Below are 27,923 nucleotides of genomic sequence, written 5' to 3' on the forward strand. Positions count from 1 at the left end.
AATCACGAAATCACGAAATCAAAACTTACCATTGACGTTAATAGTCGTCTTCACTGTAACACATGATACACTCGGCTGTCTCCCATAAATATCTGAGACAACTGTGACTATGGAAGTGTGTTGTTCATTTATTGAACCAGTATTTTACTTCTTTATTTGCAATTTTTTTGGTAATGTTTAATCATGAAAGGAGGCCTTCAAATGCAATTAGTTGATGCAGGTCTCTGCTCTGCATGATTTCAGCAGGAACTGTTTAATGTGTGTGACATGAATAAAAAAAAAATCACTGAAGACAAAAATCTTCTGGAGGCAAACACGGTCCAACAAGAAGAAGTCCTTCACCTCAGAAACTTTGTCTATAAAAGTGTCCTTGAGACTTTGAACCTCTCTGTACTTCTCGAATATGAGCATCGGTTCTTTTAAACCTCTTTTAAACCTCCGGTCAGAGCATGCTGGTCTCAGTCTGCAGGATGGACTGGGCTCTGGAGTTTCTGGGAAACTGAGTGGAGCTTTCGTTGCCGTTGCGGCTGACCGACATGGCGTGTGGCCGGTAGTCCCGCCCCACGTAACGCTTTAGAGATAAACTTCTCCACGTCCTCCTCAGCTCGATCTGGACCTTTTTTTACACACCAACAAAGAAGAGTTCAGTGTCTGTGAAGCAGAAGGGTAATGTTGGGAAACCTGTGTGTGCAGACTCACCTCGCTGTTTAGGAAACAATAGAGGACCGCCACGATTAGACCCTAAAACACAAAACATACACAAAAAAACAGAAAACCTTTTTACAGCTAAAGTAAATAAAAGTGGTAGGAAGAAAGGATGCATTTTTTAACTTATATTTTAAATGTTATTAAAAAATGTTAACAGATCAATCAAATAAATACAAAAGTTTACACATAAAAGTGATTAAATACATAAAAAAATAATTAAACGCAAGATGTGGGACTCTGTAGTTAGCATCTTTTAAAAAACAGACTCATTTTCACCTTCACTAAATTGGGTTGTTTCTTTATTCAATTGTAAATTTTCCTATTTTTATTTATGTCTTTTACTATTGCACTGTTTATTGTTATGCACCAATCACGAAGCCAAATTCCTTGTAATTGCAAAATAACTTGGCAATAAACCAATTCTGATTTAATTCTAATACTTATCATTTTGTAGTTTTGTAAGAAGAGTTTAAATTTTGAAAAATTGACACGGATTGTGGTTATAAAAAGGCTTCTCACATAAAAAACTAAAATTAGTTAAGTTAGCTGAATATTTTGAGAATTTTAACCAATTAAACATCAACATTTCAGAAGAAATCTGCACTTTCATATTTAATAATTGTGATTCGGTCTTTGAAATCAGACCTGTATCTGCTTTAAAACGTGGTATGAAAGTGTCCAAATTTCAGTCCCATATGTCCAAAAAAATTAATACAACTTGTCAAAATCCCCAAATTTGAGTTAAGTCCAAGTTTAAAGAGGACGAGGACACACAAATAAATAAATAAAGTTCAATTATGGCCTAAAACAGACAAACAGTGTTCATGTCTTCCAAAATGTGGAAAAGAATGCTTTATATTATGTTTTTGACCATTCATAAAGATGTATTGTTGAAAGATTGAGTTCTGAATTCAAACAAATCAATGTAGAGGATTTGGACTACTGTCTCTATACAATATATTTATATCCATCTCAGCACAACAAATGATTCAAGACTTGTTGTTCATCTTAGAATGAGCACATATGTTGTATATTTCTGTACAGGAAGTGAAACCCGTCGTATGTCATGTTACCTGGAAGGATCCGAGGCCGAGGTCAAAGAAGATCTTGATGTGCTTCATGTTCTTGTCGGCCGGCTCCATCAGGTGGACGAACACCACGTAGTTGATCCCAAACAGAGGGATCAGCAGGAGGGTGGACTTAGCCAGACGTCTGGAGACACACACACACACACACACACACACACACACACACACACACACACACACACACACACACACACACACACACACACGCACACACAGGTCTGCAAACATCAGGTCACACAATAGACCACGACAACATCTTTGTTTTGGTGCCAAATGTTTAATGTAAATTGAAGCATTTTGTTTTTTCTTTCCACAAAAAAAAAGTTGGAAACTGTCTGCTTTTGTTTTGAAAATCAAAACTTTCTTTTTCAGTAACCAGAAGCATCCTGATCTTTGCTGATAGCAAGAGGACATTGTTTATTAAACCCCTGCACACTAAACAGTGTTTTTCTAGCATAACATATGCATTTTTCACTGGAAATGTTCAAAACAAAAACAATGAACGTATTTATGGACCAAACTGTGTCATATTTAGTGGAAACGCTACTTCAAAAACTTCAAAATTATGTTTTCTAAAGAGACATCCAACTTTAGAAACTCTTGTGACTTTAAATGAGGCAGCCAGATGGTTCATTATGTCACCTGAACACGCACTAAAATGTATAAATATGATTATTAAAAGGTCAAAGGTTAAACATGGACCTGTATTGCGACTGCTCATTTCCTCCAACGCCGGTGCAGCGAAGCTTCTGCACCAGGATGCGGATGATGCTGATGAAGAGGACGAAGTTTATCTTACATGAAAGAGATGGAAACAGAGAAGGGTTAGTAGTTCGTGTTTTCTTCTGTGAAATCAAAGCAAAACTTGTGAAGTACAAATTTGAGGTACTTGTACTCTTTATGCCACATTCTACTTCTACTTTTACTCCACTACATCTCACAGGGAAATATTGTACTTTTTATTCCACTTCATTTATCTGAAAGCTTTCGATACTATTAACTTACTAGTTAAGTGATTAGTCAGTTGACAGTTAACATTTCCTGGTTCCAGTTTCACTAATTGAAGATTTTCTTATGTATTATTAATAATGTTAATTATGGCAGCATATTAGTAGCAATGTTGAAGTATTAGTAATAATGATAATAATGTTCATATGCTTGTAATAATGTCAATAATGCAAATGTATTAGTAATAATGTTAGTTATGTTAATGTATTACACATAATGTACTGATGTTAACGTGTTAGTAATAATTTAAATAATGTCTATGTATTAGTTATAATGTTATAATGTTAATGTATAGTAATAAAATAACGTTCATATATTGTATGAATGTTTATAATGTAAATGTCATAGTTATGACTGTCTTAATGTTCATTTATTAATAATAATGTTCATGCTTTTATAATGTTAATATTGTTAACATTTAGTTATAATGTTAATAATGTAAATGTGATAGTTATGATGTTCTTAATGTTCATTTATTAATAATAATGTTGAGGTTTGGACTAAACAGACATAGTTAAGGCGTCACTTCGGTCTCTGGGTAATTGTGACAAACATTTCTCACTATTTTTTACAATCAATCAAATAATGTAGATAATAATAATCAGATTAATCCATAATGAAAATAATAATGAGTTAATAGTTCAAAATGAGCTCCAGCTCAATCAAACATAGCAGAAAGTAACTTTTCTGAACACTTCCTCGTCCACTGGTGATTTCTGTTTCTCAACGACTCTGATCAACGCTTTTAAAATGTTTTTACCTTCTTCACATTTAGATAAATGACTTTGTTTCATGCTCAGATTTTAGAATATATTGGACAGTGCTGAGAGTCTTTGGGAAGCTGAAATCAGAGTAGTTAAACATTCTTGTCGACAATGAATCAAACAGAGCAGCAAGTAGAAAATATGCTACTAAAAACAGAGTAAAGTTCAAGATGACAAAATGTTGTGATTGATCGTCTGCTTTCCAAGATGTTTAGAAATAAACTGAGTGACTGAAGCTTATCTGGAGTTTATATTTGGTTTTAAATGTCATCCCAACGTTTTAGCAGCTATTAGACTGTTTATAAAAGTCTTTATTGGAGGGTTGAAAGACGGGGAATTTATAATAAGTTACTAAAAACGTTCCAAGATGTTAATTTATGAGTATTTGCAGCTGGCAGACTAAAGTATTGAGTATATTGAACTGGGAGAGTAAATTAAAGAGAGACACAGCGTCACAGTGAAAATGACGATAAATGTCATTCAAGTTCCATAAAATGATAAAAATCTAACTGCAAAGAGTTTATGAGTTTGAAAGTGGAAATCTGACGGGATACATTTTAGATAAATGGTTTAGTGGATGATACTGAATGTGCATTTTTAAAAGGTCCCATATTGTGAAATTGTTGTTTTATGAAGCATGTCTAAGTGGTTAACAAATATTGGGAAAGTATTTTATTTATATATTTTATAAACTTAACTTTTATTTACCAGGATAATCCCATTAAGATAATGAATCTCTATTACAAAGGTCAAGACTGCAGCATAAAAGTTTTCGCACTTAAAAACACAGAAAACAGACTTGAAAATGAGCACAATATATCCTGTTTAAATAAATACTGTAGTAGCAGTGAATCAAAGTGGTTATATTAAGATGTTGCTGCAAAACTTACAATGACAGACGCCATGATGGGCCAGTTCATCAGTCTGTTGGGGATTGGGTTCTCATTCATCTCCCAACACCTGGATAAAAGAAAATGAACCTCTGGTGTCGACCTGTCACTCAGTGTGTAGCCCCGCCCTAAAGCATCCCCTGCTTTATGGTCTGTTTGACTCTAAATGGAGCATCATTTACTAAATGAACATCATGCTGTATTGAAGAAGACTTGAAACTAGAGATTGAGACCATAAACTCATGTTTACAATGTTTACTGAGGGAATAAATCAAGAGAGAAGTAGAGTCATTTTCTCATAGACTTCTATACAACCAGAGGAGTCGCCCCCTGGTGGACACTAGAGAGAATGCAGAGAATGACGAGTTTTTAACTGATTAACACATTTCTCCTAATTAGATTAGACTTTATTTTGTTGTTAATCCTGTTTATTAAAAGGCCTCACATGACGTTCAGACTCACAGTGTGTCCTCCAGGTTTATCCGACATATGATCCACGCCACCATGAAAACAAACGGGATTCCTGCGAGAGGAGAGGAAAGAGGAGCAGAAGAAGTCTGTTTAGATTCTCAGTCTGCACATCCTCACGAGGTGCCAAGCAGGAAATATGACGTACACACCCACACAGACGTACATTAAACAGCTGGAGCTGAATGTTGATGCATTAGGGAGGAAGTGTTGGGTAAAGTGGTGACGGATGGTGGAAGGTGGTGTTGCGTGGCAGCGGAACGGATCAGAGTGAACACAGAGGAGCCAGGAGACCGATTACCAGCCGACCTTTCGTGAAACATACTGGTCTGTCTGTCTGTCCGTCTGTCCGTCCGTCTGCGTATGTGAGGGTGATTTTGCAAGAATCTTAAGTGCAGAAATGATGCAACAGTTTCTGTTTATAGTTTTCTGTTTCTGTCTTCAGATTCAAGTTTCAAGCTCACTCAATGAGCTTAAGAGGTGTTGGTATGCGGATTATGTTACCGTCAGACAGAACCAGGCTGTTTCAACCTGTTTCCAGTCTTATGCTAAGCTAAGCTAAGCAGCTAATGACTATAACATGTTATTAACTGTTCCGACACGAGAGTGGTATCCATCTTTTCACCTTATTCTCAGCAAGAAAGAAAATATTTCCCAAAATGTTAAGCTTCTACTATAAAGTCACTATGTGTATATTTATCTTTTAAGTGATTCTTATTTATGTTAAAATTATTCTGATACAGAAAGTTTTTGTTTTTGTAAAAACCCAAAATACAAGTATGAAGCCTAAAAAATATCATGAAATGTCCCCTTTAAATAAATACTGTAGTGGCAGTAAATAAAATTGGTATTCAGATACATTCTAGTAAAAAGTGTTGTTTAGCACATTCATCTCCACACTTAAACACATAAAGCTATCTCATAAATCATTAATCACATTGTATTTTCAGGTTGTTCTCACTCTCAATCAGTGTTGAAAGGCAAAAACAGTAAGAAAGCAGCTAAATCTCCTCTTTTGTTCAGAAAACAACAAAATCCTGCATTAAAGTCAACGTCTAGCGTACAATCTCTACTTATCTTTTTTTTTTTCCATTCTAACATTTACGATTTATACCAATAGTGAAGTAATTCTCAAGTCTGACTTATAAATGAAGGTAAATTGAACGCAACATAACATGAAGGTAAATTGAACGCAACATAACATGCACTAAAAGTCACACGGCTCTATATCTTTACATAGATAATACTCCTTATATATTAACGCTCTGAATTTAGCACCTTTATAAAAAATGCAAGTTATTGCAGAGTATTTGTGACTAATCTCCATGACTTAAAATATATTTTCTGAACACGTCGTACCCCAGCCGATGAGCAGGTAGACGGAGAGGCGGGTGGAGTAGCTGTGGACGACGAGCAGCAGCGTGTGGAGGTACAGACCCTCCACCAGCAGCCAGAAGAAGTTGGCCATGATGAAGTAGTTGAAGAACACCAGGCTGGCCTTACAGCCCACCTGTAACAACACATCACACCAGTCAGAGGATAGAAAGATGTGTCATTAAAAAGATTAAATCCCAGTGTGACCAGAACACTAGTACCATAAATATATAAATAAATATAAACATGAAACACAAGTACTGATAGATTGGTAACAGAAGAAACCCTGCTGTAAACAATATTCCACTGAAACCTTAAAAAAAAATCAATCTGCTATACAGGAAAGAGAATAAACTAATATTCAAATGTAATTAATTTGAATAAAAACTATAAGATAGGCAATTACAATATAACAAAGTAAATAAAAGTAGCATAAAGTAAAAAAATAATAAAGAATTTTATTAGAATTAATTAGATTTACAAGGAAGATATACAGTTACATATATACATATATCTATGCATATAAAGAAATATACTATATATTAACTTATAGAAAATATGTAAGATATGTGCAATATTGTGGTAAAAAAATGTCTTTACAGCAGGGGTCTGAAAATGTTTTTTGGTTGTGGGTCAAATATATCACGACCCTAACTATAGTGAATGTTTAGTTTTAAACTAGACTGAAATAGAAATCTGTGTTTCTAGACCAGATAACGACCACACAGCTCGACTAACAGTGTAACAGTTGACTTCCGGTAGTTTATCGGCGTGTCAACATATTAAAAGAAGTATTTCTGTATGTGCTGCTATTAAATTAAATGTATGTAATACTTTTAAACTCTAATAAAGTGCATGGTTTAAGTGCAAACTTAATAATAACGTAATATGATGTTATGTGTAAATCTGTAAATAAGTAAAGTGAAAACAGGCAGAAATTACAAAATGTTGTTTTTTGGTCATGACTTAAGGGTCTTCTAAAAAGATTATGATGCAAATGTGGATGTTAGATGTAAAGATGTTTGATTTTGAGATGAAACAAAACAAAACAGAAAGAAATGGTCAAACATTGGTTACTGTAAAACAGAGATAATTTCACTAGATTAACATCTAGTGTTTCAATCTACGATGTGCAAATTATTAGAAACATGCACAAAATATATTCTAGTTTATTTAAACTAGTGTGTGTGTGTGTGTGTGTGTGTGTGTGTGTGTGTGTGTGTGTGTGTGTGTGTGTGTGTGTGTGTGTGTGTGTGTGTGTGTGGTCACCAGCGATGGCTGTGTGCTGCAGTCGGTGTTTTGTTCGTCGGAGAACAGCAGCACGTCTTTGGTCAGCACGGCGGCGGCTCGCAGCATGAAGGACAAGAACAAGTTCAGATGGATGTAGTTCCTGGTGCAGTGGAGCCTCCTGCATGTGTACACAAATACATATAAATACACATATATATATATATATATATATATATATATATATATATACATATACGTATATATATACACACAGAGAGGGATGTAGAGGAGTGTGTTTACAGAGGCTGTCGTGGTGTGAATCCAGAGGAAAATTCATCGGAGTGAACATCTGGAGTCGATCCAGACGGAGCTTCACTGAGCTGTTATCACCTCAGTGTGTGTGTGTGTGTGTGTGTGTGTGTGTGTGTGTGTGTGTGTGTGTTAGGAAACATGTGTGTTTAAGAGTGTTTATACACACAGGTTTACTTTATATATCTGAGTAATCCTTCAATCATCCTGAGCTAAAAGTATCTTAAATATGAAGGTCAAGGCCTCGACTCTAAACTGTCGACCATCATCGTGAATGTTTAAATAACTCTCTCTCTCTCCTCTCTCTCTCTCTCTCTCTCTCTGAATGTGGCTCACTGAAATGAACAGTTATATACTTTTGGAGAAAATAACTTATTGGTTAAGGAATAAGAGTAAAACATTTGACAAGATATGGCAACGCTTCTTGGATTATCGCTTCTTGGTAATTGATAGCGTCTCTTTTTAATCCTGTATTATGATAAATTAAGAGAATCCTTTATTTGCAGGATTTCAAACAAACAAGAGACATAAGTAAAACAAACATGATCAAAACAAATATAATACATAACTAATTAAACAGTAAAAGAAAAAATATGGAATTATATAATTTTTACACTGCAATGAAAAGGTTGTATTGAGTTTGAACTTGATGCTTATAAAGTTTGAAATATTACAGTCAGAAATTGATCCACAGTGAATAATAATTTGGGAAAATAGAAGTATGAGCCAAAAAAGAAAGGACATCTTTATTGTTTTTGCCTTTAGAGTTTAAAATATAATAATCAACCTTTTTATAATATTTTAGTCCATCTTTTCCACAACACATTTTTTAGTTCTTCCTTATTTAAAAAAAATAAAATCTAATTGTGAAACCTGAGGGCGCATTGACTGGTTAAACTGGTTAAACTGGTTTAACTGGTGTGGAAGTGAGACCGGTTTACCTGAACAGACAGATGATGATGGTGCTGATGAGCAGAGTGATGAAGGACAGGCTGTGACCCAGAGTGGAGAGAATCTTCACCACCCTGTAGAAGACCAGCTACACACACACACACACACACACACACACACACACACACACACACACACACACACACACACACACACACACACACACACACAAATAATTGATCTAGTTAAAATGTACATGTATGTGATAATATAAAATATAGTTTTAGTATATTGTAAAAATAAAATAAAATAAATTCAATTAAAATAAAACAAAATAAAATAAAACTTATATTAATATTAATAATAATAATAATAATAATATATTTGATTTATATAGCACTATTCATACATGAAATGCAGCTCAAAATGCTTCACAGTGAAAAATAAATAAAAACAGATAAAAGAGAAAATATACATAAAATAATATAAAAGTACACAAAGCAGACACGTGCAAAGTTGTTATTAAAGTAGAAAAGTTGTATAAAGATATAAAATAAAATATTAAAGGAGTATAAATTTGCAGAAAATAGAAATACTACAAGTAACCCTTAAACCAGGTTTCCTAGTTGTGGTGATCATTAAAGCCACTGGAGGGCGCTTCTCTTTTAATATACATATTAAATAAAGAATAATGACCGTCTACGCTTCTAGCCTGGCAACAGAAAACAGCCTCATCGTCGCCCTGCAGCCAATCAGAAACAAGAGTTCTCTGTGTGGTGTGATGCTTCCTTTTTACCTTATTCACATATATATCCACAGAGGATTCTTTATAAAATATTTCGCCAAATAAACTGTTTCAGATGCGTCTTTGTAGGTTTTAATAACAAATGTTTTCTCGATGAATTAAAGTTGATTCCCTTTCTAAATAAAATCTGCAAGCAAAAAAAACTAAAAGAGGTTTCAAACTCAGTTATTTCCAGGTCTGGTTTTACCAAACAACGATGAGAATGATGTTCAAAAGATGCACAAAGACAGTTTCATCAGCTGGAGCCTCGTGTGTCTGTTTTCAGCGTGGAGAGGCCCTTTCACAATAAAAGCAGGGGTCAGGATGAGACCCTGGTCCATTTCAAAACAGCACACACACTCCGTAAAACTCTTCAGGCCGAGACTCAGAGATGGATCTGCCCGCGTGTGTGTGTGTGTGTGTGTGTGTGTGTGTGTGTGTGTGTGTGTGTGTGTGTGTGTGTGTGTGTGTGTGTGTGTGTGTGTGTGTGTGTGTGTGTGTGTGTGTGTGTGTGTGTGTGTGTGTGTGTGTGTGTGTGTGTGTGTGCCAGGCGTTCATCGCTCTCTCGTCATCTATAAACAACATTCTTCATGTCTGACACACCATCTGGCAATAAACCGGACATCCACTCACACAACCACACACACGCACATACACACACATACACACACTCTCAGTGTATACATTAAGACATGCATGAGCACGTGCACGAGCCCCTTTCCCATGCATTTAAAGCACACGCATGTAAAAACACACATTCTGTAGAGGTCCGCACACCAACACATACGTCACACAAGCGTTAAATATGAACGTTTTCATACAAGAAAAAATGCTCAACGACCAAAATATCTCAATTTGCAGAAATGTCCATATTGAGACATCTACAGATTTCCATTTCTGGAGACTTTCTCTTCTCCGTCTTCTCTTTCAATATTCATCCTTCACTCCTTTCCTCTGTCCTTTGTGTTTATGAGTCCATGTTTCCCTATTTCTCTCCTTTTATTACTGCTTTTTACTTTTCTTTTCTTTAGTTTTTTATTTCATCCTTTTTTGTTTTCTTTCTTACTTTTCATCCTTATATTAGTCTTTTCCTGTTCACTCTCTTTCTTTCCTTAGCTCATTATTTTTTGCTTTTTTCATTTCATAATTTTTGTTTTCTTTCCAACTTTTCTTCCTTCTATCAGTCTTTTGTTTTTCCTCATTATTTACCTTTTATTTGCTTTATTCTGACGAGGTTTTCAAAATTCTTTGATCTTCAAATTTGTGTATTTTCACCATTAAAATTCCACATATTCATGAATATTAACGCTCTGAAAGCGAACAATCTTCCCTCTTTTATTCATTCTTTCCTACTTTTCAATTTTCTTTCTTTCATTCCTTTTTACTTCTTATCCTTCTTTCTCTGTTTTCCTTCTCTTTGACACTCTTTTTTTTGTTCTTTCTCACTTTTTTCCTGCTTTGGTCTTTTCTTTCCTTTGCTTGTTATTTTTCACTTTTCTTACCGTCTTTTGTTTTCCAACATTTCTTAAAAAATGTTTTAGGTTTCCAATTTTCATCCTTCTATGAGACTATTGTTTTCCTCATTATTTTCCTTTTCTTTGCTTTCTTCTGACGGAGATTTAAAAATTCTATCTAAATTCTATTCTATATTATTTTTTCTTCCTATTTTCTCTCCTTTTCTTTTTTCTGCTCAAGTCATTTCTTTCCTTCCTTCTGATAAGAATGTTTTCAAAATCCTTCGTTCGCCAAATTTAATGATTTTCATTATCGTTTGAACCTTCATGCATTTTAACATTCTAAACATAACCCGACAATTATGTATTTTTACAGTTTGTGCAATTCTTTACTTAAAGACGGTGAAAACTCTAATCTGCTGCATGTGTGTGTGTGTGTGTGTGTGTGTGTGTGTGTGTGTGTGTGTGTGTGTGTGTGTGTGTGTGTGTGTGGTTTGATCAGACTGTCACCTGGCAACATGAACATTCAGACGTTGATAAATCCAAGAAAAAATGTGAAAGCAGGACTTCCCCGGAGTAAGTACCCTGTTGCACTTCGTTTAATTACTTACTCTAAATACACATGGACAAATATGTGAAGATACAAATATGTGAGGACAGACAGAGCCGTCTCATTCCTGAGTGTGATTCTCAGGCTGTGAGCTGATGACCTTAAAGCAGCCACATCTCCTTCTATGTCCAAACACGTCTCCGTCCAGAAATCTCGCCGCTCGCTCGCCCTTTCTGTCTTCCTCTCTGACATCGGGGAATTAAAGCGATGCTGAACATTAGGCTGAGCGGCTTCCAAGACCGCCATACAAGTCTTTATCTCCTGCTGTTTTAAATCGGGACCATCAGAGTTGTTCTCTACTTCATATTTCTTAAATTCTGTAAATATTTATTGTTATATTTTATCTAATTTGTGTCTTATTCATTCCTTATAAATATGTGTGAAGTCCTTTAATACTATTCAACATTTGACGCTACAGTCATTTCTTTGCATAATGACAATATAGTTCTTGATTCACTGAGTCAGCGCTAAAAATGTACAATTTATTCTCTCTCCAATATTCTAAAAGTCAAGAAAATGATTGACAAATTGAGATTAAAAAACGAATAAATGAGCAATCTATATTGGTAGTTTGGATCAACTGACGGAAAGCACACACTGATATTTAAGACGAGGACATAAGTTGCATCAAAGTTTTCAACACCCCTAACCTCCAAAAATCCAGCAAAACAGGATTTACGTCGATGTTTGTCAGAGTTGGTTTGATTATTTGAAGTTTCTATTCATCAGTACTTTTATAAACCTCATCAGGTCCAAGCCAGGTGGATTTGCTGTGGCGTCACGGACATCTTTGACGGAGGGTTTTGTTGTTAAACAGAAGAAGAGACAAAGAAAGAGAGTCTCTGGTCTTGTGTGTTCAGCATCGAGCAGCTGTTATTTTTCTCATATTGCCACCATGAACGCGTTCTAAGTCCTCGTGTGTCTATTTCAAGTAGTAGTTCTTCAAAGTTGGATCAGATTCTGACATCAAACATCAGCTTTCTTTAACAGAAAGTGGGCAGAGCTTAAAACAAGCCTGTGCTTCCTTCTGTCCTGTGCATTAAAGCCTGTTTGCATGAATCTTTCTTAACCTCCCCACATCCTCTCTGTACACCTTTTGAGTCTATTCTTTTTACGTTCACGTCACAATAAAAGCCTCCACATGTGAGGCCGGGGACATCAGAGTTTGTTGATTTAAAGGTCTGCTCCGTGGGTTTCTGTGTGAGCGCCAGCGGTGACGTCTGGTCTCAGCGAATGTTCTCCAGACGGAAAACCTCCGTCTGTCCAACAGGAAGCAAAGAGAAGCTTCACCGAGAGTCAGAGAGCGGGAATCCCACACCTGAGGGGCTCTGGAGAGCATCACCGCCCAGCTGTGTGTGTGTGTGTGTGTGTGTGTGTGTGTGTGTGTGTGTGTGTGTGTGTGTGTGTGTGTGTGTGTGTGTGTGTGTGTGTGTGTGTGTGTGTGTGTGTGTGTGATGTTAAAATTCACCTCTATGTTCTGCTGTTGTCTGTCAGACTGCTCAGATGTGTGTACGGCACATGATTAATAGTTTCTGTTTACTTATTTACTGATTTGTTTCCTGATTTCACACCGCTCAGATTTGAGTCTTAATACCCGTTATCTTTCTTTTCTCCGCTTAAATCAGTTGTAGACTTTGCAGTTAAACAAAAACATTCACAACCCGTCCGGTACGTCGGGGGGGACCGGCGGGTCGAAGCCTCCAGGAACAATGACAAAGGAACTCAATGATGCCTCCCACAAGAGTCTTGTACACAACAAACGGTTCATGGATTATGAAAGGGGGTGGGGCTTAAGTGTAGGGGGTGTGGCCAGGGAGGTCTATGAGGCATGTCAGTCTTCTAAGGAATGGAAACAACAGTAAAACATGTGGTTATGGTTCACAAAGGTCTTATGATTGTTCCCACCAAAAAATTTTTTAAGTTGATCTGATTAATCAAATTTTTCTATTAAAGTTTTCAAAATAAACCTCCGTCTTCACAGGAAACTCTAATGAAATATAGAGATTAAATGGTATATTATAAAATAATGCAATATTCAGTCACTGTCCAAAGGTTTCTTTTCGATACATTAGGGTAAATTACAAAATGCTAAAAAAAGGGAATAAGAGGGGATTTATTTCTATTGTTAACGTTAAAATACTGTTAGAATGTGTAACTTACTTTTGGTTTTCAAAAGAATGGTTTAAAAAGTTATTTTTCGGGGGGTTACAAGTGTGAATGATTTTACAATTTTTTTGAGAACAGCTTAAACTTATAATGCAACTTAGACATTCTGGTGACTAGTAGTTCTCTTGAATACCTATGTTGAATACACTGATTGTAAGTCGCTTTGGATAAAAGCGTCTGCTAAATGACTGTAATGTAATGTAATGTAATGTAATATATAAGCATTATGTTCCTGCCTTTTCCATCATATTGTATACTAGATTGTACGCTTAGTGTGTTGTGTGCGACGGCTGAATAAAATACTACTACTACTACTACTACTTCTTCTTCTTGAGGAGGAGTGTGTGGCATGAACAGAGCGTGGACTCAATAATGGTCCCGGATATTCTCCTAAACCTGGATGTTACCTGCTTGTTTAAAGCTCCGTATAAACCAACGGGTCCTGGAATGCAGCCGTGACGAGAAGCAATAACGGGGCAGAATATTTAATCTACTGCCTCCGGTTAAAACACACAGAGGCAAACACACACACACACACACACACACACACACACACACACACACACACACACACACACACACACACACACACACACACTGAACACAGATAACACAGGCTCAGAGTAAAAGACAGGAGAAAATTCCTCCAGTTTACCTTCAGACGAGGCGGATTAGAGAGCAGAGAGAGTCAAGGACCAGGATCTGAACCCACAACTCATCTGAGAGCTAAAGCCGGTGTCTCGCCACAACAAGCAATGTGTTTGAACGCTGAAGGAAGTGTTCAGGTCCTTTATTTAAAGTGACAGTGAGAAGCTTCTATCTGGTCCTGAATCAGTCTCAGTTTAGTCCTGATCCTCTATAGACCTCAATCAGTAAACAGACCATCAGAGAGAAGATCGTCTGTTTCTATAAAGTTATTCTTAAAGCTCGTCATCGGAGCCACCGGGTCGGATTCTGGAGAAACCAGATGAAATCATGAAGGTTCACCAGAAACTCCTTCAGACCAGAGTCCAGCAGAGACCAGTCTACACCGCATCTTCTGACCTGGTTATTTGGTGGTCTTATGTGGGTTTTGGTAAATCTGAATTGTTTTTTTGACGATCTGAACTGGGTATTTGGTGGTCTAAAGTTGGTATTTGGAGCTTAAACTTTGTTTTAAATGATCTAAATTTGGTTTAAGTCGTCCAAACTAGTAAAAAAAAAAAATGTTGTTTGGGAAAACCCAAATGATGTTCAAAAATAGATGATTGGTTATTGGATTTGCACCTAAAATGGGTTTTGATTGTCTAAACTTTCGTTTTCTTTTCAGAAATTTCCAAGCAGTGATCGCCAATAGAAACCTGAACAAATAAAAATTCAAAAACATCTTATTGACTTGATACAACTAGAAGTAATTCTCCTTTATCATTCAGGTAAACTGGTCATAAAGTTGCTCCTCCAAAGTTCAGAAACCGACACAAACACAACGAGGATGGAGGAAGAGGCCGATGTCATGGTGGTCTGAAGAGAGAAAGAGGAGCTAAGCCGAGCGATCAGCTGGAGGTCAGAGATCTGTCAACCAAAAAAAAACACTCTCCTCACATCTGACCTTCGTCTTCGTTTATCTCTGTCAGAGCCTCGTCTTTGAACAGATAAACACACGGACGCTCTGAGCCGATATGATAATCTAACCTTTAACTTCACCACGGCGTCCAAACGCTGACTCTGTAATCTGATCAGAGTGATCAGATATGTTGCATTCATGTGCTGTTTTTACTTTGAAAACCAAGAGTGAACAGTGAGTCCTGTTTGAGTTTAGTACTGTCTAAGTCATTTTAAGTATTTATGTAGTTTAAATACACGACAAATGTATTTTGTTTGATTTCACAAACGTTAATCCGATGATTTTTGGGGAGAAGTTATTCTTTTGCTTGTTCTTTTCACCATTCATTTTCAGATGTGCAATAAAAGTTTCAGTTTTAAAGGACAGGTTCCATTTCTTGCCCATTTATGCATTCAAAAAGTTAACATCATTGGTCAAATCAAGTGGCTCTCTTTGTCTTTTTAGTACCAAATCCCCTTAACGGTAATAAAACCTGTTTCAGACTCCAACAAAGTGTCAATTAAGCATTATTTGGAGGGTTGAGATCTGGTTTTGGGACTTGGATCTTTTTTACATTGTAAGAAAAACTATATAATACATTCCCTGCAGAAAATGCAGACAAATACATTTCAAATCAAAGGGGAATAGTTTAAAGTTGTGTGACCCCTTAAAAGTTTATAGTCTGTGGCTGTAAGTATGTGTTAGGTTGCATAAAGGAACTCACTGAAACTAGTCCGCGGTCGGCTTTTAAAATCAGACGGTAAAAACTGGGTCTGTGGTTTAGTTTCTTGTTGTTGAACAAAGCATTCAAAGTGGGTCAAAACAGAGATATGATCTTTTGATGTGTCGATGCCACAGACTGAACGTGAGACTTGACACGTACACTGATGAAAACACTAAATGAAACCATGGTGGAAATTGAACCCTGAACACAACGGTTTTTAAGACTCTTGTCAAAACCTTTTAACAGTGTTTTTAAAGCTCTGAACTGGGTTTATAATGGTTTTAATGGATTTGTAAGGGTCTAATCAGAGTTTTTGATGTCCTGAACTTGTATTTTAGGTGGTCTTAAGTGTGCATGTGGTTATATAAACTGGGGTTTTGGTGGTTTAAAATGGCCATGTGGTGGTTTAAACTGGGATTTTGGTGGTTGTAAGTGGGTATTTGGTGGTTGTAAATGGGTGGTTAGTGATTTGAAGTGGGTATTTGGTGGTTTAAAGTGGGTATTTAGTTGTCCCAACTGGGGTTATGGTGGTCTTCAGTGGGTATTTGATAGGCTAAACTGGGTATTTGGTGGTCTTAAGTAAGCATTTGGTGTTGTAAACTGGTTATGAAGGGCGTAGGTGGGTATTTGTTGGTGTAAAGTGGGCATTTGTTTGTCTTTACTGGGTATTTGGTCGACTGAAGTGGGTTTTGGTGGTGCAAACTGAATATTTGTTGGTCTTAAGGGTTGTTTGGGTTGTCTAAACTGGTTATTTGGTGGTCTTAAGTGGGGTTATGGTGGTTTTTACTGTGTATTTGGTGGTCCGAGGTGGGTTTTGGTGGTGTAAACTGAATATTTGGTTGTCTTAACTAGGTTTTGGGTGGTTTAAACTGGATATTTGGTGGTATTAATTAGATTTTGGATGGTCTAAATTGGGTATTTGGTAGTATTAATTAAGTTTTGGATGGTCTAAACTGGGTATTTGGTGGTATTAATTAGGTTTTGGGCTGTCTAAACTGATTATTTGGTGGTCTGAAGTGGGTTTTTGGTGCATAAACTGGGATTTTGAGTTCATTTAAGGCAGCTTCTTCAAACTTTCTCTGATTGCATCAGCCAAGGTTGCACAATCAGACATGAAACATGAAGTATCAGCAGCAGCTTCACGGTGAACACACACAGCTCAGATCAGAGGTACTCCTGCACCGCAGCGCGCACACACACACACACACACACACACACACACACACACACACACACACACACACACACACACACACACACACACACACACACACACACACTCAGGCTACATGTTGTAGGCCACGTAGACACACGAGAAACACACGTAAACACAACGTCACACAGGAAGTGAACAGACCTCGTTAGGTTCAATGGTGATGTTGGACCAGCAGACAATGGTGATGGGGGGGTAGACCTCAGACCAGCCTCCCTCTGTACAGTTCCTGCTGATGTTACCTGAAACACAAAGAGGTTTCATTTTTACAACCTGAAAAAAATGTATTGATCCCTTCATTAATCAGGTTCAGTTAATTTTATCTCTATATTTATCTATAAATCATAAATTCTGTACAGCATCTAGTATTTTAAGACCCATTATACTGAGATTTGACTGCTTTAATGCCAATAAATCATGAAAAAAATTAAATACACAGACAATTATACATATATATACACATATATATACTTAAACAAACATATACATAAATACAAACACACATATAAAGATACACGTATATAAATATACATATATATGTATACATACATATATTTATGCATACACACACATTTATATACACATGCATAAATATAAATATAAATACAGAAATGTATATACACATACATACATGTACATATAAATGCATGTATATAAATAAGATTCATTTTTAGTTCATCAGAATTTGATTCCTGGCAGCCCTGAAATATATTTTATCTAACAGGTAATAAATAAATTGAATATAAACAACTAAAATAGTGTAATTCTAGAGACATATAGTATCTAGAAGGGATGAAACATTATAAGTAATCAAACAGTAAAGTATAATAAATAAGTAAAAAAAGCGGTTTAAAAAACAACAAGTTGGCCGTAGCTTCATATTTTCCAGACGTATATGAAAATGGTTTCAATCTTCTCTTCTCGCTCTCTGCAAGAAAGCAAATAAGTATATTTTCCAGACTTTGGAAAGCATCATAATTTAAGATGCTCTTAAAAAATGACTCTAGATTAACAAGTTTATCCGACTTAATTATATTGAATATATGTCATTACCCTGAGGAAGACGGTCATGTTGAAATGTTTAAATCCATTTTGCATCAAAGGCTAAGAGTGTGCAGGTATTTTCCTTTACACTAAATTAAATATATAAGTTTATAGATAAGAACATGAGAAGAAGTTTAGTAGAAATGTTCTTAGAAAATGATTGCAGTGAAAGATTGTTAAAAGAAAATGGAGTTTTGTTTGTTTTCGCAGCTTATGCAGGAAGAAAAACTAAACTTCAGTCATATTTAAGAGTCTCGTTCTCAGTCAGCGACCTGTGATGCTGATTTCACGCCTCATCCTTCAACCGGGACGATCTAATGACAGATGCTGCTGAGGGGGAATCACAGAGAAAGTGGACCGGTCCAGATGTTGACAGCTGCCCCGAGAATAATAACCCGCATGAAGTGAATGAGGGGAGAAGACAGAGGTGTAGGAGGAGGCTGATGGAGATGGAGCGAAGCTTTATAATCTGAAAAAGGTTCCACTAAATATGTAACGTCATACATTTAATACATTTCCTTTAAAAAACAAACACTTCAACTCATGTTTGTAATTGCTCATTTTCAATGCCCAGAGGAGAAGGCAGCGTTTATATGAAGACAAACTTCCCAAGGACATTTTTCAGCTGTTTTGCATTAAAATAGTACATTTTAGATTTAGTTTAGTCTATTCGTACTACTTTTGTAGTGTTTGGCATTTCTTTGGGTCTCTGTGGTTGTTATAGTCTCTTTGTAGTCTTTTTGTGTGTCTTTGTAGTCTTTTTAGGTCTCTTTGTAGTCTTTTTGTGTGTCTTTGTAGTCTGTCTTTGTAGTCTTTTTGTCTTTTTGTGTTTTTGTAGTTTTTCTGTCTTTGTAGTCTTTGTGTGTCTCTCTGTGTAGTCTTTTTGTTTCTCTTTGTAGTCTTTTTGTGTCTCTTTGTAGTCTTTTTGTTTCTCTTTGTAGTCTTTTTGTGTCTCTTTGTAGTCTTTTTGTTTCTCTTTGTAGTCTTTTTGTTTCTCTTTGTAGTCTTTTTGTTTCTCTTTGTAGTCTTTTTGTTTCTCTTTGTAGTCTTTTTGTGTCTCTTTGTAGTCTTTTTGTGTCTCTTTGTAGTCTTTTTGTGTCTCTTTGTAGTCTTTTTGTTTCTCTTTGTAGTCTTTTTGTTTCTCTTTGTAGTCTTTTTGTGCCTCTTTGTAGTCTTCTTTTAGTCTTTGGTGTCTATATGTGTGTTATTGTATTCTGTGTGTGTCCTTTAGTCATGTTTGATGTCTCTTTGTTCTCTTTGTGGTCATTATGGTCTTTGTAGTTGTTTTGGTCTCTTTAAACATTTTGTTGGAGTCAGTTGAGCAAAAGGTTTCATCATTATTGTTTATTATAGGAAATATGCTATTTGTGTTAAGGTTTCAGCGTTATGTTTCTATTTAGATGGACAGGAAAAAGGATGGTATCATTTTTGGGGAGAGTAAAATAAGAGATGAAGGCAGAGAGAGGGTGAGGAAGGTTCAGACTGCAGAGTGGGGGAGGAGGGGCTGATGGGAGAGGAAAAGGGTGAGGAGGTGGAGAGGTGGAGGGATGAAAGACCTGCCGGCCTCAAACGTGTGCTGATGACGGAGGAAGAAGAGGATCAAAGAGTGGAGTGACAAGAGGAGGTGGGCATGATGGATGAAGCAGAATGAGTCGACTGAAAGTCACGACGCAGCTGGTTCAGTCCGGGACGAACGAGCTGCAGACAGTTATGACTGATTATTAAACGAAAAACATATTTAAAATGAACCTGACACTAAAACCCCCACAAACCAGACTAACTTGAGCTGCTATCTCACAAAGTCAATCTTTAACAACAAATAAAAGGTAATTAAATCAGTAATAAACAGCTTTATTCATCAACGTTCATTTCGAATGTTTCTGATGAAAAAATTTAAATTGACTAAATGAAAAGTTGAAATAAAAGTCAAAAGTGAAATAAAAAGAAAACTATGACAAAATGTGTTACTTTTATTATCAAATAACAAAAACAAAAATATGTGAAAGATGGACGAATGGATAAATTAACTAATTACTGTTTTAATGTTTTTATAGTAATTTAAAAAACTAATTTAACGAGCTGCAGGCGTCTGCAGAATCACAAACTTTATATTAGTTTTGTATCATTTGTAGTTGATTTCTATCTCTTTATAGTCTCATAGAGTCTCTTTGCAGTAACGTTGTGTCTCATTTTTAAGTCGTTATAAGTCTCTTTGAAGTTGTTTTGTTGTCTTATATATTTCTATTTGTGTGTAGTTGTAGTCTACTTGTGTTTTTTGTAGTTTTTGGTGTTTCTTTTACTCTCTTTGTAGTTGTTTTGTCTCTCTCTGTTGTCTGTTTGTGTCTCTTTGTAGTAACGTTGTGTCTCATTTTTAAGTCTTCATAAGACTCTTTGAAGGTGTTTTGGTGTCTTAGTTTTTGTGTTTGGTATTTCTTTGTCTCTCTGTGGTTGTTTTGTCACTCTTTGTATGTAGTCTTTACGTGTCTTAGTTGTCATTCTGTGTCTCTCTGTTGTCTTCTTGTGTCTCATTTTAGAAATGTAATAATCTATGTAGTTGATTTGTGTCTCTGTAGTGATTCTGTGTTCTTTTTTTTAAGTGTGTGTCCAAACCAAGTAGTTTTTGTTGCTTTTATCAGAGGATAGCAAATGTAGCAGGGATTAACAATCAGCTTATGAACGAGTGAACCACAGAGACCGACATGAAGCAGGAAGGACTCTTCAACTGTTTTCAGACATTTTGGATTCTGTCTAATTATAAACCAAAACAAAACAAGAAGTCTTAGTTAAAGATACAACTTTTCTTATTCCCTAAAAGTAGACAAATGTCAACATATGAACATTAACATCAGTCACTATGGCGATGACGACGGACTCACCCTCTTTTCCGAACAGGTGGAGGATGGGGGAGGGGCATGGAAGGGTCATCACCTCGCCAACCTCCGCCCTCTGCCAACACGACACATTGTCCCACACGCCGTGACATCCTGGACACACACACACACACACACACACACACACACACACACACACACACACACACACACACACACACACACACACACACACACACACACACACACACACCAACAGTCAGGAAACATAAATCAAAATAAAAGCTTCTCTGGATCCTCTGAAGTTCATTTGGCTCAACTGCACATTCAGAAATCCTAAAGTTAACACTTTACGCACTTATTATTCATAAAAAGTATGAATTTAAGATAGTTTTAGAGGTAAAACATTGAAAATGTAATTATTAAATAACCAGTGTAGCTCTTATTGTTGTTTATGCCACTCAATCTTTTAATAACTTAATTTAAGTTGCATTTAAGAAACATATTACCAAATGTTTGCAAATAAAGTACAATTTTATTCATTCAATTTAAATATGTTAGGGCTTTTATATCTAGATTAAAGAAATAATCAACTTGCATTTGAAACTACAAGAAGTAATGACCCAATATTTTTAATTCTGCTTCATTATTTTGGTTAAAATTGCTTAAATGAATTTAGTAAATTATTCACTTTTACAAACTTTCATTTTCTTACAATTCTTTGTTGTCAAAACAGAGATTATTATATTTTGTCTCCACAAAGAAAAGACTTAAATGATTTTCAGTCGTGTCAGGTGTTCATCACTTATTTGTACTTGTCATAAGCACCTATAAATGAATCTGAAGTTATGAGGATCAGTGGTGGAAGTACTCAAGAAGTACTCGAGTATTAGTGGTAACACCAGGGTGGAGAAATACTCTCTTACAAGTAAAAGTCCTGCAATACAAATATTAGTATTTTAGGCATCAAAATACACTTAAAGAACAAAAAGTAAAAGTACTCATTATGCAAAAATAATATTTATTATATTATTGGATTATAATTATTGATGCATTAATGTGTTCATCACTTTATTGGTGCAGCTGGTAATTACTTTATATCCTGCTGGGTAGTTTAATCTACAATAATATGTCATAATTTATTTGTGAATTTATATATTTTTTTGATAATCTGAATTTGAAAAGTAACCACAGCTGCCAGTTAAATGTTGTGGAATAAAATGTACAATATATCTACCTGAGACACACACACACACACACACACACACACACACACACACACACACACACACACACACACACACACACACACACACACACACACACACACTCACGACATAATGCAGTCGTGAGAAAAAACCCAGAAGCTGCAGAGCTCACCGATAAAACGCTCTTTTATTATCGCTGAGGTAAAACATTGAAACACACATGACCTTTGAGGAAAAACAGAGTACTGTAGCTATGTGTGTGTGTGTGTGTGTGTGTGTGTGTGTGTGTGTGTGTGTGTGTGTGTGTGTGTGTGTGTGTGTGTGTGTGTGTGTGTGTGTGCATACACATATTTGGCCTGAGAGGTAAATAAATGATTGAAAGCGAGGGTGTTGCAACAGAGACCGAAAGACACACCCTCCTCTTCCCATAACTGACCTCAGTCTACACAAACACACACCCACAAACACAAACACACACAAACACACACACACTTGTGCGTCAGTGTGTGTTTTAAAGTAGTTTTTTGAGTTTTTGTTCCTGCAGAGGCCAAAACTGTTCGTCACCGTAGAAACTGTCTGTCCTGCATCTATATCATTCTGGAGCTGATGGGGGTTTCCAAACAGTGTGTGTGTGTGTGTGTGTGTGTGTGTGTGTGTGTGTGTGTGTGTGTGTGTGTGTGTGTGTGTGTGTGTGTGTGTGTGTGTACCTGTGCTAGCGGCCGTCTGTTGCTGCAGCAGCGTCTCACACTCCCTCCTGGCGCTCTGCATCTCCCATTGGAACTGGCAGTGAGGAAACTTTCCATTAAGCTGTCGGGACGAGAGGAAATAAATATTATGAATATTATCTCCGACGTGAACGCAGCTCCTCAGTTCAGACAGAAGTTCAGACTCCGGCTCTCCGTGTGTTTGATGAACGTGCTTCATGTTTTTGTAATCGGAAACGTTGTCCAGGAGGTTTTCAGATTAAATGTTCCTTCAAATGAGAAGTTCATGCTTCTGTGCACTAAATTTACTCCCCAAAATGATGAATATGCACCATGAAACTATCAAATATGATGGCGTATTAGGGCCATTGTAGATAAAATAACTGAGATGGGGGTAATATTCAGAGATAATTAACAAGATTAAAGTCTTGTAAAGGGAAGTTATGAGTTTCATTGACAAAAAAGTACAAAATATTCATGATTCCTTTTCCCGGAAATCTGAGAGAGATTTTTTTCTTCTATCTCAGAGAATATTCAAGTGGATTTTTTGTGTGGATTTGCGACTTTAATGTAAGAAATTCAGAGTTTTCTCTTAACTTTGTGAGTTTATGCCCTTGTAGATTTACCACTTTAATCTCAGAGAATATCAGTTTTTTTCTCGTAAATTGAAAACTATAAAGCATTAATTTTATGAGGGTTTTTTTTTCTCCCCCTCCAACAGCTATCTAAACTTTATTTTTTTTTTTTACCTACAATGGCACTAATAAGCCATCCTAAAAAGCCTGTGCTGAAAGTTTTGTGTGTGTGTGTGTGTGTGTGTGTGTGTCTTGGTACAGCTGACGGAGACACTCAAATGAAGCTTGAACAAAAGGAGAAACATGTGTCAACTTGACTTCATTGAAATACCGAGTGTGAGTGTGTGTGTGTGTGTGTGTGTGTGTGTGTGTGTGTGTGTGTGTGTGTGTGTGTGTGTGTGTGTGTGTGTGTGTGTGTGGTCTGTTTACACTGACATACACTGCTGCTCTCAGACGTTTTCAGACCCGTCAGTGTGTTTATACCACACACCACACACACACACACACACTTCTCAAGATTCTGTTAATTCTCCTCTTTCCATCGAGCCATCGCTTGCAGGCTTTCGACCGGTCACCTGATCACGTCGACCAATCAGAAATCACCTTCACAGCTGAGGAGGCTTGTTTTTTTTTTTATATCTGCTTATTATAAAGAACAGCCCAAACTAAACAAAAATACTTCAGGTAAATAAACAAACAGGTAAACAACACGATCAAAAACAGATAATGACCCATGAAAGAAACAAAACCAAACCAACATCAGTCCGTCTCTTAATACTGTCTGACTTCCTGTCTGTGGCTCTCAGCTCAAAGCTCATTGGTTCCTACTAGAGACGTAGATCTTTACAAACACAAATATATAGTTTTATTTTTTAGAGATATGAAACTACCTTAAAGTTACTATTTTGTACATTGTCTTAAAATACACGTGTATCCGGCTGCTTCCTTCTCTAAATAATCTAGAACAGTGAGCCTATAAAAGTTTAAAATACTTTAAATGAATTTAATAAAGTTTACATGTGGATGAGCAGATGATACTTCCTCCCTCAGGCTGCTGAACGTCTGTGACCTTTGACCTTCACTGGTTTTAAAAATGATCAGATGTTTCTGATTTGTCTTTTCCTGTTTCCATCTTCTGAAAACAGAAACTATGAATAGGTAGCGTTAAACGGCGGAGGATGAACCGTTTGACTTTATTTAACAAACAATTTAATCTCAGTCTCCTAACGAGCTTTAATACACACAAACACACACAAACACACACAAACACACACAAACACACACAAACACACAGATCCATTACGGATTAAAATGTTCTGGATTACATTCAACAAAAGGAGGTTTGTTCCAGTTTGTAATCCTCAACCTCGTCTGACCTCGACTCCCAAAAAAACACAGATTAGACCGATACAAATTAAAAAGCACCAACGTTTGTCTTCGGAGAAGTACTATCCACTACTAGCACTGTTCATCAGACTGAATCGAGATAACCGTGCCCCAAGTACAACTACAACTACAAGTTGATATTAATAGATTTGCCAAACCTTTTATTATTATTAATCCGTTTTATTATTCTTGATTTATTCCATGAAACTACAGTTCCAATAATGCTTTAGGAAACATAAACAGGAAGTAAAATGTTGCTTTGCAGCTTGAGCTCTGTTACTTTAAACCTATATTTGTTCACATTTTGGCAAATTGAATGATCTAATTCTTAATTAGGATGAACAGACAGCCATCACTGTGTTTCTTTGACACGGAAGAGAACTTAAAAACGTTCTGCAGCTATAATAAGCGCATTTTTTTCTATGTTGCCAAGCACATTTAGGGATGTTTATTAATGTTGCATACCAGATATATTGATATCCTCAGACAGTGTAAGTCAAACTGCCCAAATATGGGCATCATGTCAGTGAGCTCATATTTGACTGAGTTATGAACGATGGCCATTTATGACGATAATTGCAATTTGAAAACATATTTCTGATCTGCTGCTGCGTTATGATCTATGATGTTTGTGGTTCAGGTTTTTCCTCAAAGTCAAAACTAAAAACATGAAGAAGCAGAATTCACTGGAGATCTCTTCAAACTCTCAGTTATTTTAAATCTTCTCTTTTTAAAGAATGTTGGCATTTTAAATACATAAACAATTCCTCTGGTCTCTGAGGAATGCATGAACTCTGACCTTCACTTGTCTCACGAGGCAGATTCACCCGTCAGAAGCAACATATCAATACATTCCCTCTACTTGTATATATGATGGAAAAACCCAGCATGCATTGGGCCAGTACTCTGGTCACTTCAGCAGGTGCTAATTATGCACATTATGCATCCATTTTGGAGAGAAAACGTCATTTTATTTGATTGCAACGTTTAGACGATTGTTTCTGATTCTTTATGTTAGCGTCTTGCTTTAAATCAATCGATATTTGTCACTTAAATATTAAAAAAAAAGTATCTTTTCAAGCATATTATCCCAGTTTTTCCCTGCATATCATGAATCAAATCTTAGTTAAACATGAAAAGAACATTTAAACGTCACAAACAACCTGAATGATTCTTATCGGCTGAACTTCTAGCTGCAGTTTTTGACTCAGAGTCAACACACACAGAATGATGAACTAAACTCCAGAGAGCTGAGTGACTCTCCAACATCAGGTTTTCCCATCCTCTCTAAGTGTCTTTAAACACAGCAGACGAGGGATGGCTGTTTCATGAGACGTTCACTGACGTCTCTCTGCAGGATTTTAATGCTCAAGTTCAGAAGTTTGTCTGCTGAGCTTTGACAGTCAAACATTAAAATACTGCATAAAATCAATTTATCACAGTTTAGCTTTAATCCAAATGAAGGGTGATTAACTGACTATTCTTTTATGTGTTTTAATATCAAAATGAGCTACATAGTTTACATATTGAATGTCCTGCAGCCTCCCAGTGACATCATCATAACAAGCAGAAGTCATTGACTTTTATCAGAAGTTCACATCTACTGTAACAAACAGCTGATAAGTTTCTTTTGTGATTACAAAAGTCTGACGTTGCGAAATGTCTCGTCCAGCAGACAGGAAGTATTAAATATTCACAAAGGAATGCTGTAAAATGTTCCCTGAACACAACAAAACACGCCCAGATGAATATTAGTGGTAAAAAAGTGCAAAATATTAATAGTAAAAGACATTTTTTCCAATTTTAAAAGAAATGAAAAGGGAAAAAGATGTTAAAAATAAAGACTGATCAATTTAAATCAAAACACAAGGTTTTTGGTGCTTTTATATAAAATGAATACAGAAATAGAACTCAAAATATCAGTTAGAAAACTATAAAACACATGTTTTTCAAATACATTATGCCAGCTTTCTACTACTCATATTTTCACCTGTATATCATCAAATTAAAACGTTCAGTGCAACTTAAAGGACGTGTTTTGTGGAATAGTTTTGTAGAAACGATAAAACACAAACTGACACTTTTCTGTTAAGTTTGTACGTACATCAACAGAAAAAAAGCATAGTATTTTATTTGTCGTTATTGGTTTTCTGTTAAATAAAATCTACAAATGTAAGTTTTCATCCACTTCAGCTGTCTGGTGTTGCATTCAAACTCTGGTAAGGAGTTTAGCTCCTCTAACAGCTGATAACTTGTGTTATGAACAAACTGGACGTCCAGACAAACAGAATCTAAACACAGATGTGAACATGAAGTGAAAAACCAGCAGACAGGAAGTGAAGCGAAGATAAAATGTTTCCACACAATGAAGACTGTAATGTTGCCATCAATGTTTATGAAGAACAGCAGTTTGAGCTGATTTACAGTCAAAACATGTTTTAATTAATGACATTAAAAGCAGCAGAGAAGAAGATTATTAATATAATTATTATATAATTCCTATGTGGTGACTGAAATCTGTAGAAATCCTAAAGGAATACAACTTCAAAGAGATGAATATAAACAGTCTCAGTGGGAATATTAGAGGAAATATATAAATAAAAGCTCCTTTTAATCTCACAGTGGGTCTGTTTTATGATTATTGTGCCCTAATTATGATATTAAGCCGATTAAAGCTAAATATTTAGAGTCACAGATATCATGAACTCACCCTGAACACCAATATAAACCATATAATACACGTGTTTAAAGGAATAACTCATATTTAAATAACAATAATAGTGTTTTTATGAATGAATCACATTAATAATGTTAATAATAATAATAATAATAACAATAAGGAGAAAGGGACCGACCGTGTGGATGAAGGTGAAGCCGAGCAGGAGCAGAGCGAGCCGGTGCGTAAAGGCCAT

At 36.1% G+C, this 27,923-nt stretch overlaps 1 protein-coding gene across 1 annotated transcript; it reads right to left on the reverse strand.

Annotated features, from left to right (window-relative positions):
- On the reverse strand, positions 1 to 27,923 carry LOC129110941 (vasoactive intestinal polypeptide receptor 2-like). Its single transcript, XM_054623215.1, has 13 exons — positions 27,867 to 27,923; positions 23,054 to 23,153; positions 21,184 to 21,291; positions 17,408 to 17,505; positions 8,781 to 8,878; positions 7,570 to 7,708; positions 6,286 to 6,436; positions 4,921 to 4,981; positions 4,459 to 4,528; positions 2,499 to 2,590; positions 1,782 to 1,920; positions 700 to 741; positions 1 to 616 (listed from the first exon to the last, which is right to left on the reverse strand). The coding sequence occupies exons 1-13, from the start codon at positions 27,921 to 27,923 to the stop codon at positions 443 to 445; spliced, it is 1,329 nt and encodes a 442-aa protein (XP_054479190.1). The 3' UTR covers positions 1 to 442.

Source organism: Anoplopoma fimbria, chromosome 21, assembly GCF_027596085.1.
Source record: "Anoplopoma fimbria isolate UVic2021 breed Golden Eagle Sablefish chromosome 21, Afim_UVic_2022, whole genome shotgun sequence".
Lineage (NCBI taxonomy): Eukaryota > Metazoa > Chordata > Actinopteri > Perciformes > Anoplopomatidae > Anoplopoma > Anoplopoma fimbria.

Excerpts from the sequence above, each read along its gene's own strand:
- LOC129110941 (XM_054623215.1), bottom strand. The coding sequence starts at position 27,923 with ATGGCCTTTACGCACCGGCTCGCTCTGCTCCTGCTCGGCTTCACCTTC. Across the intron at positions 17,506-21,183 it reads CCACCTGTTCGGAAAAGAGG|GTAACATCAGCAGGAACTGT; the intron begins GTGAGTCCGTCG and ends TTTGTGTTTCAG. Across the intron at positions 1,921-2,498 it reads AATGAGCAGTCGCAATACAG|ACGTCTGGCTAAGTCCACCC; the intron begins GTCCATGTTTAA and ends GTGTGTCTCCAG.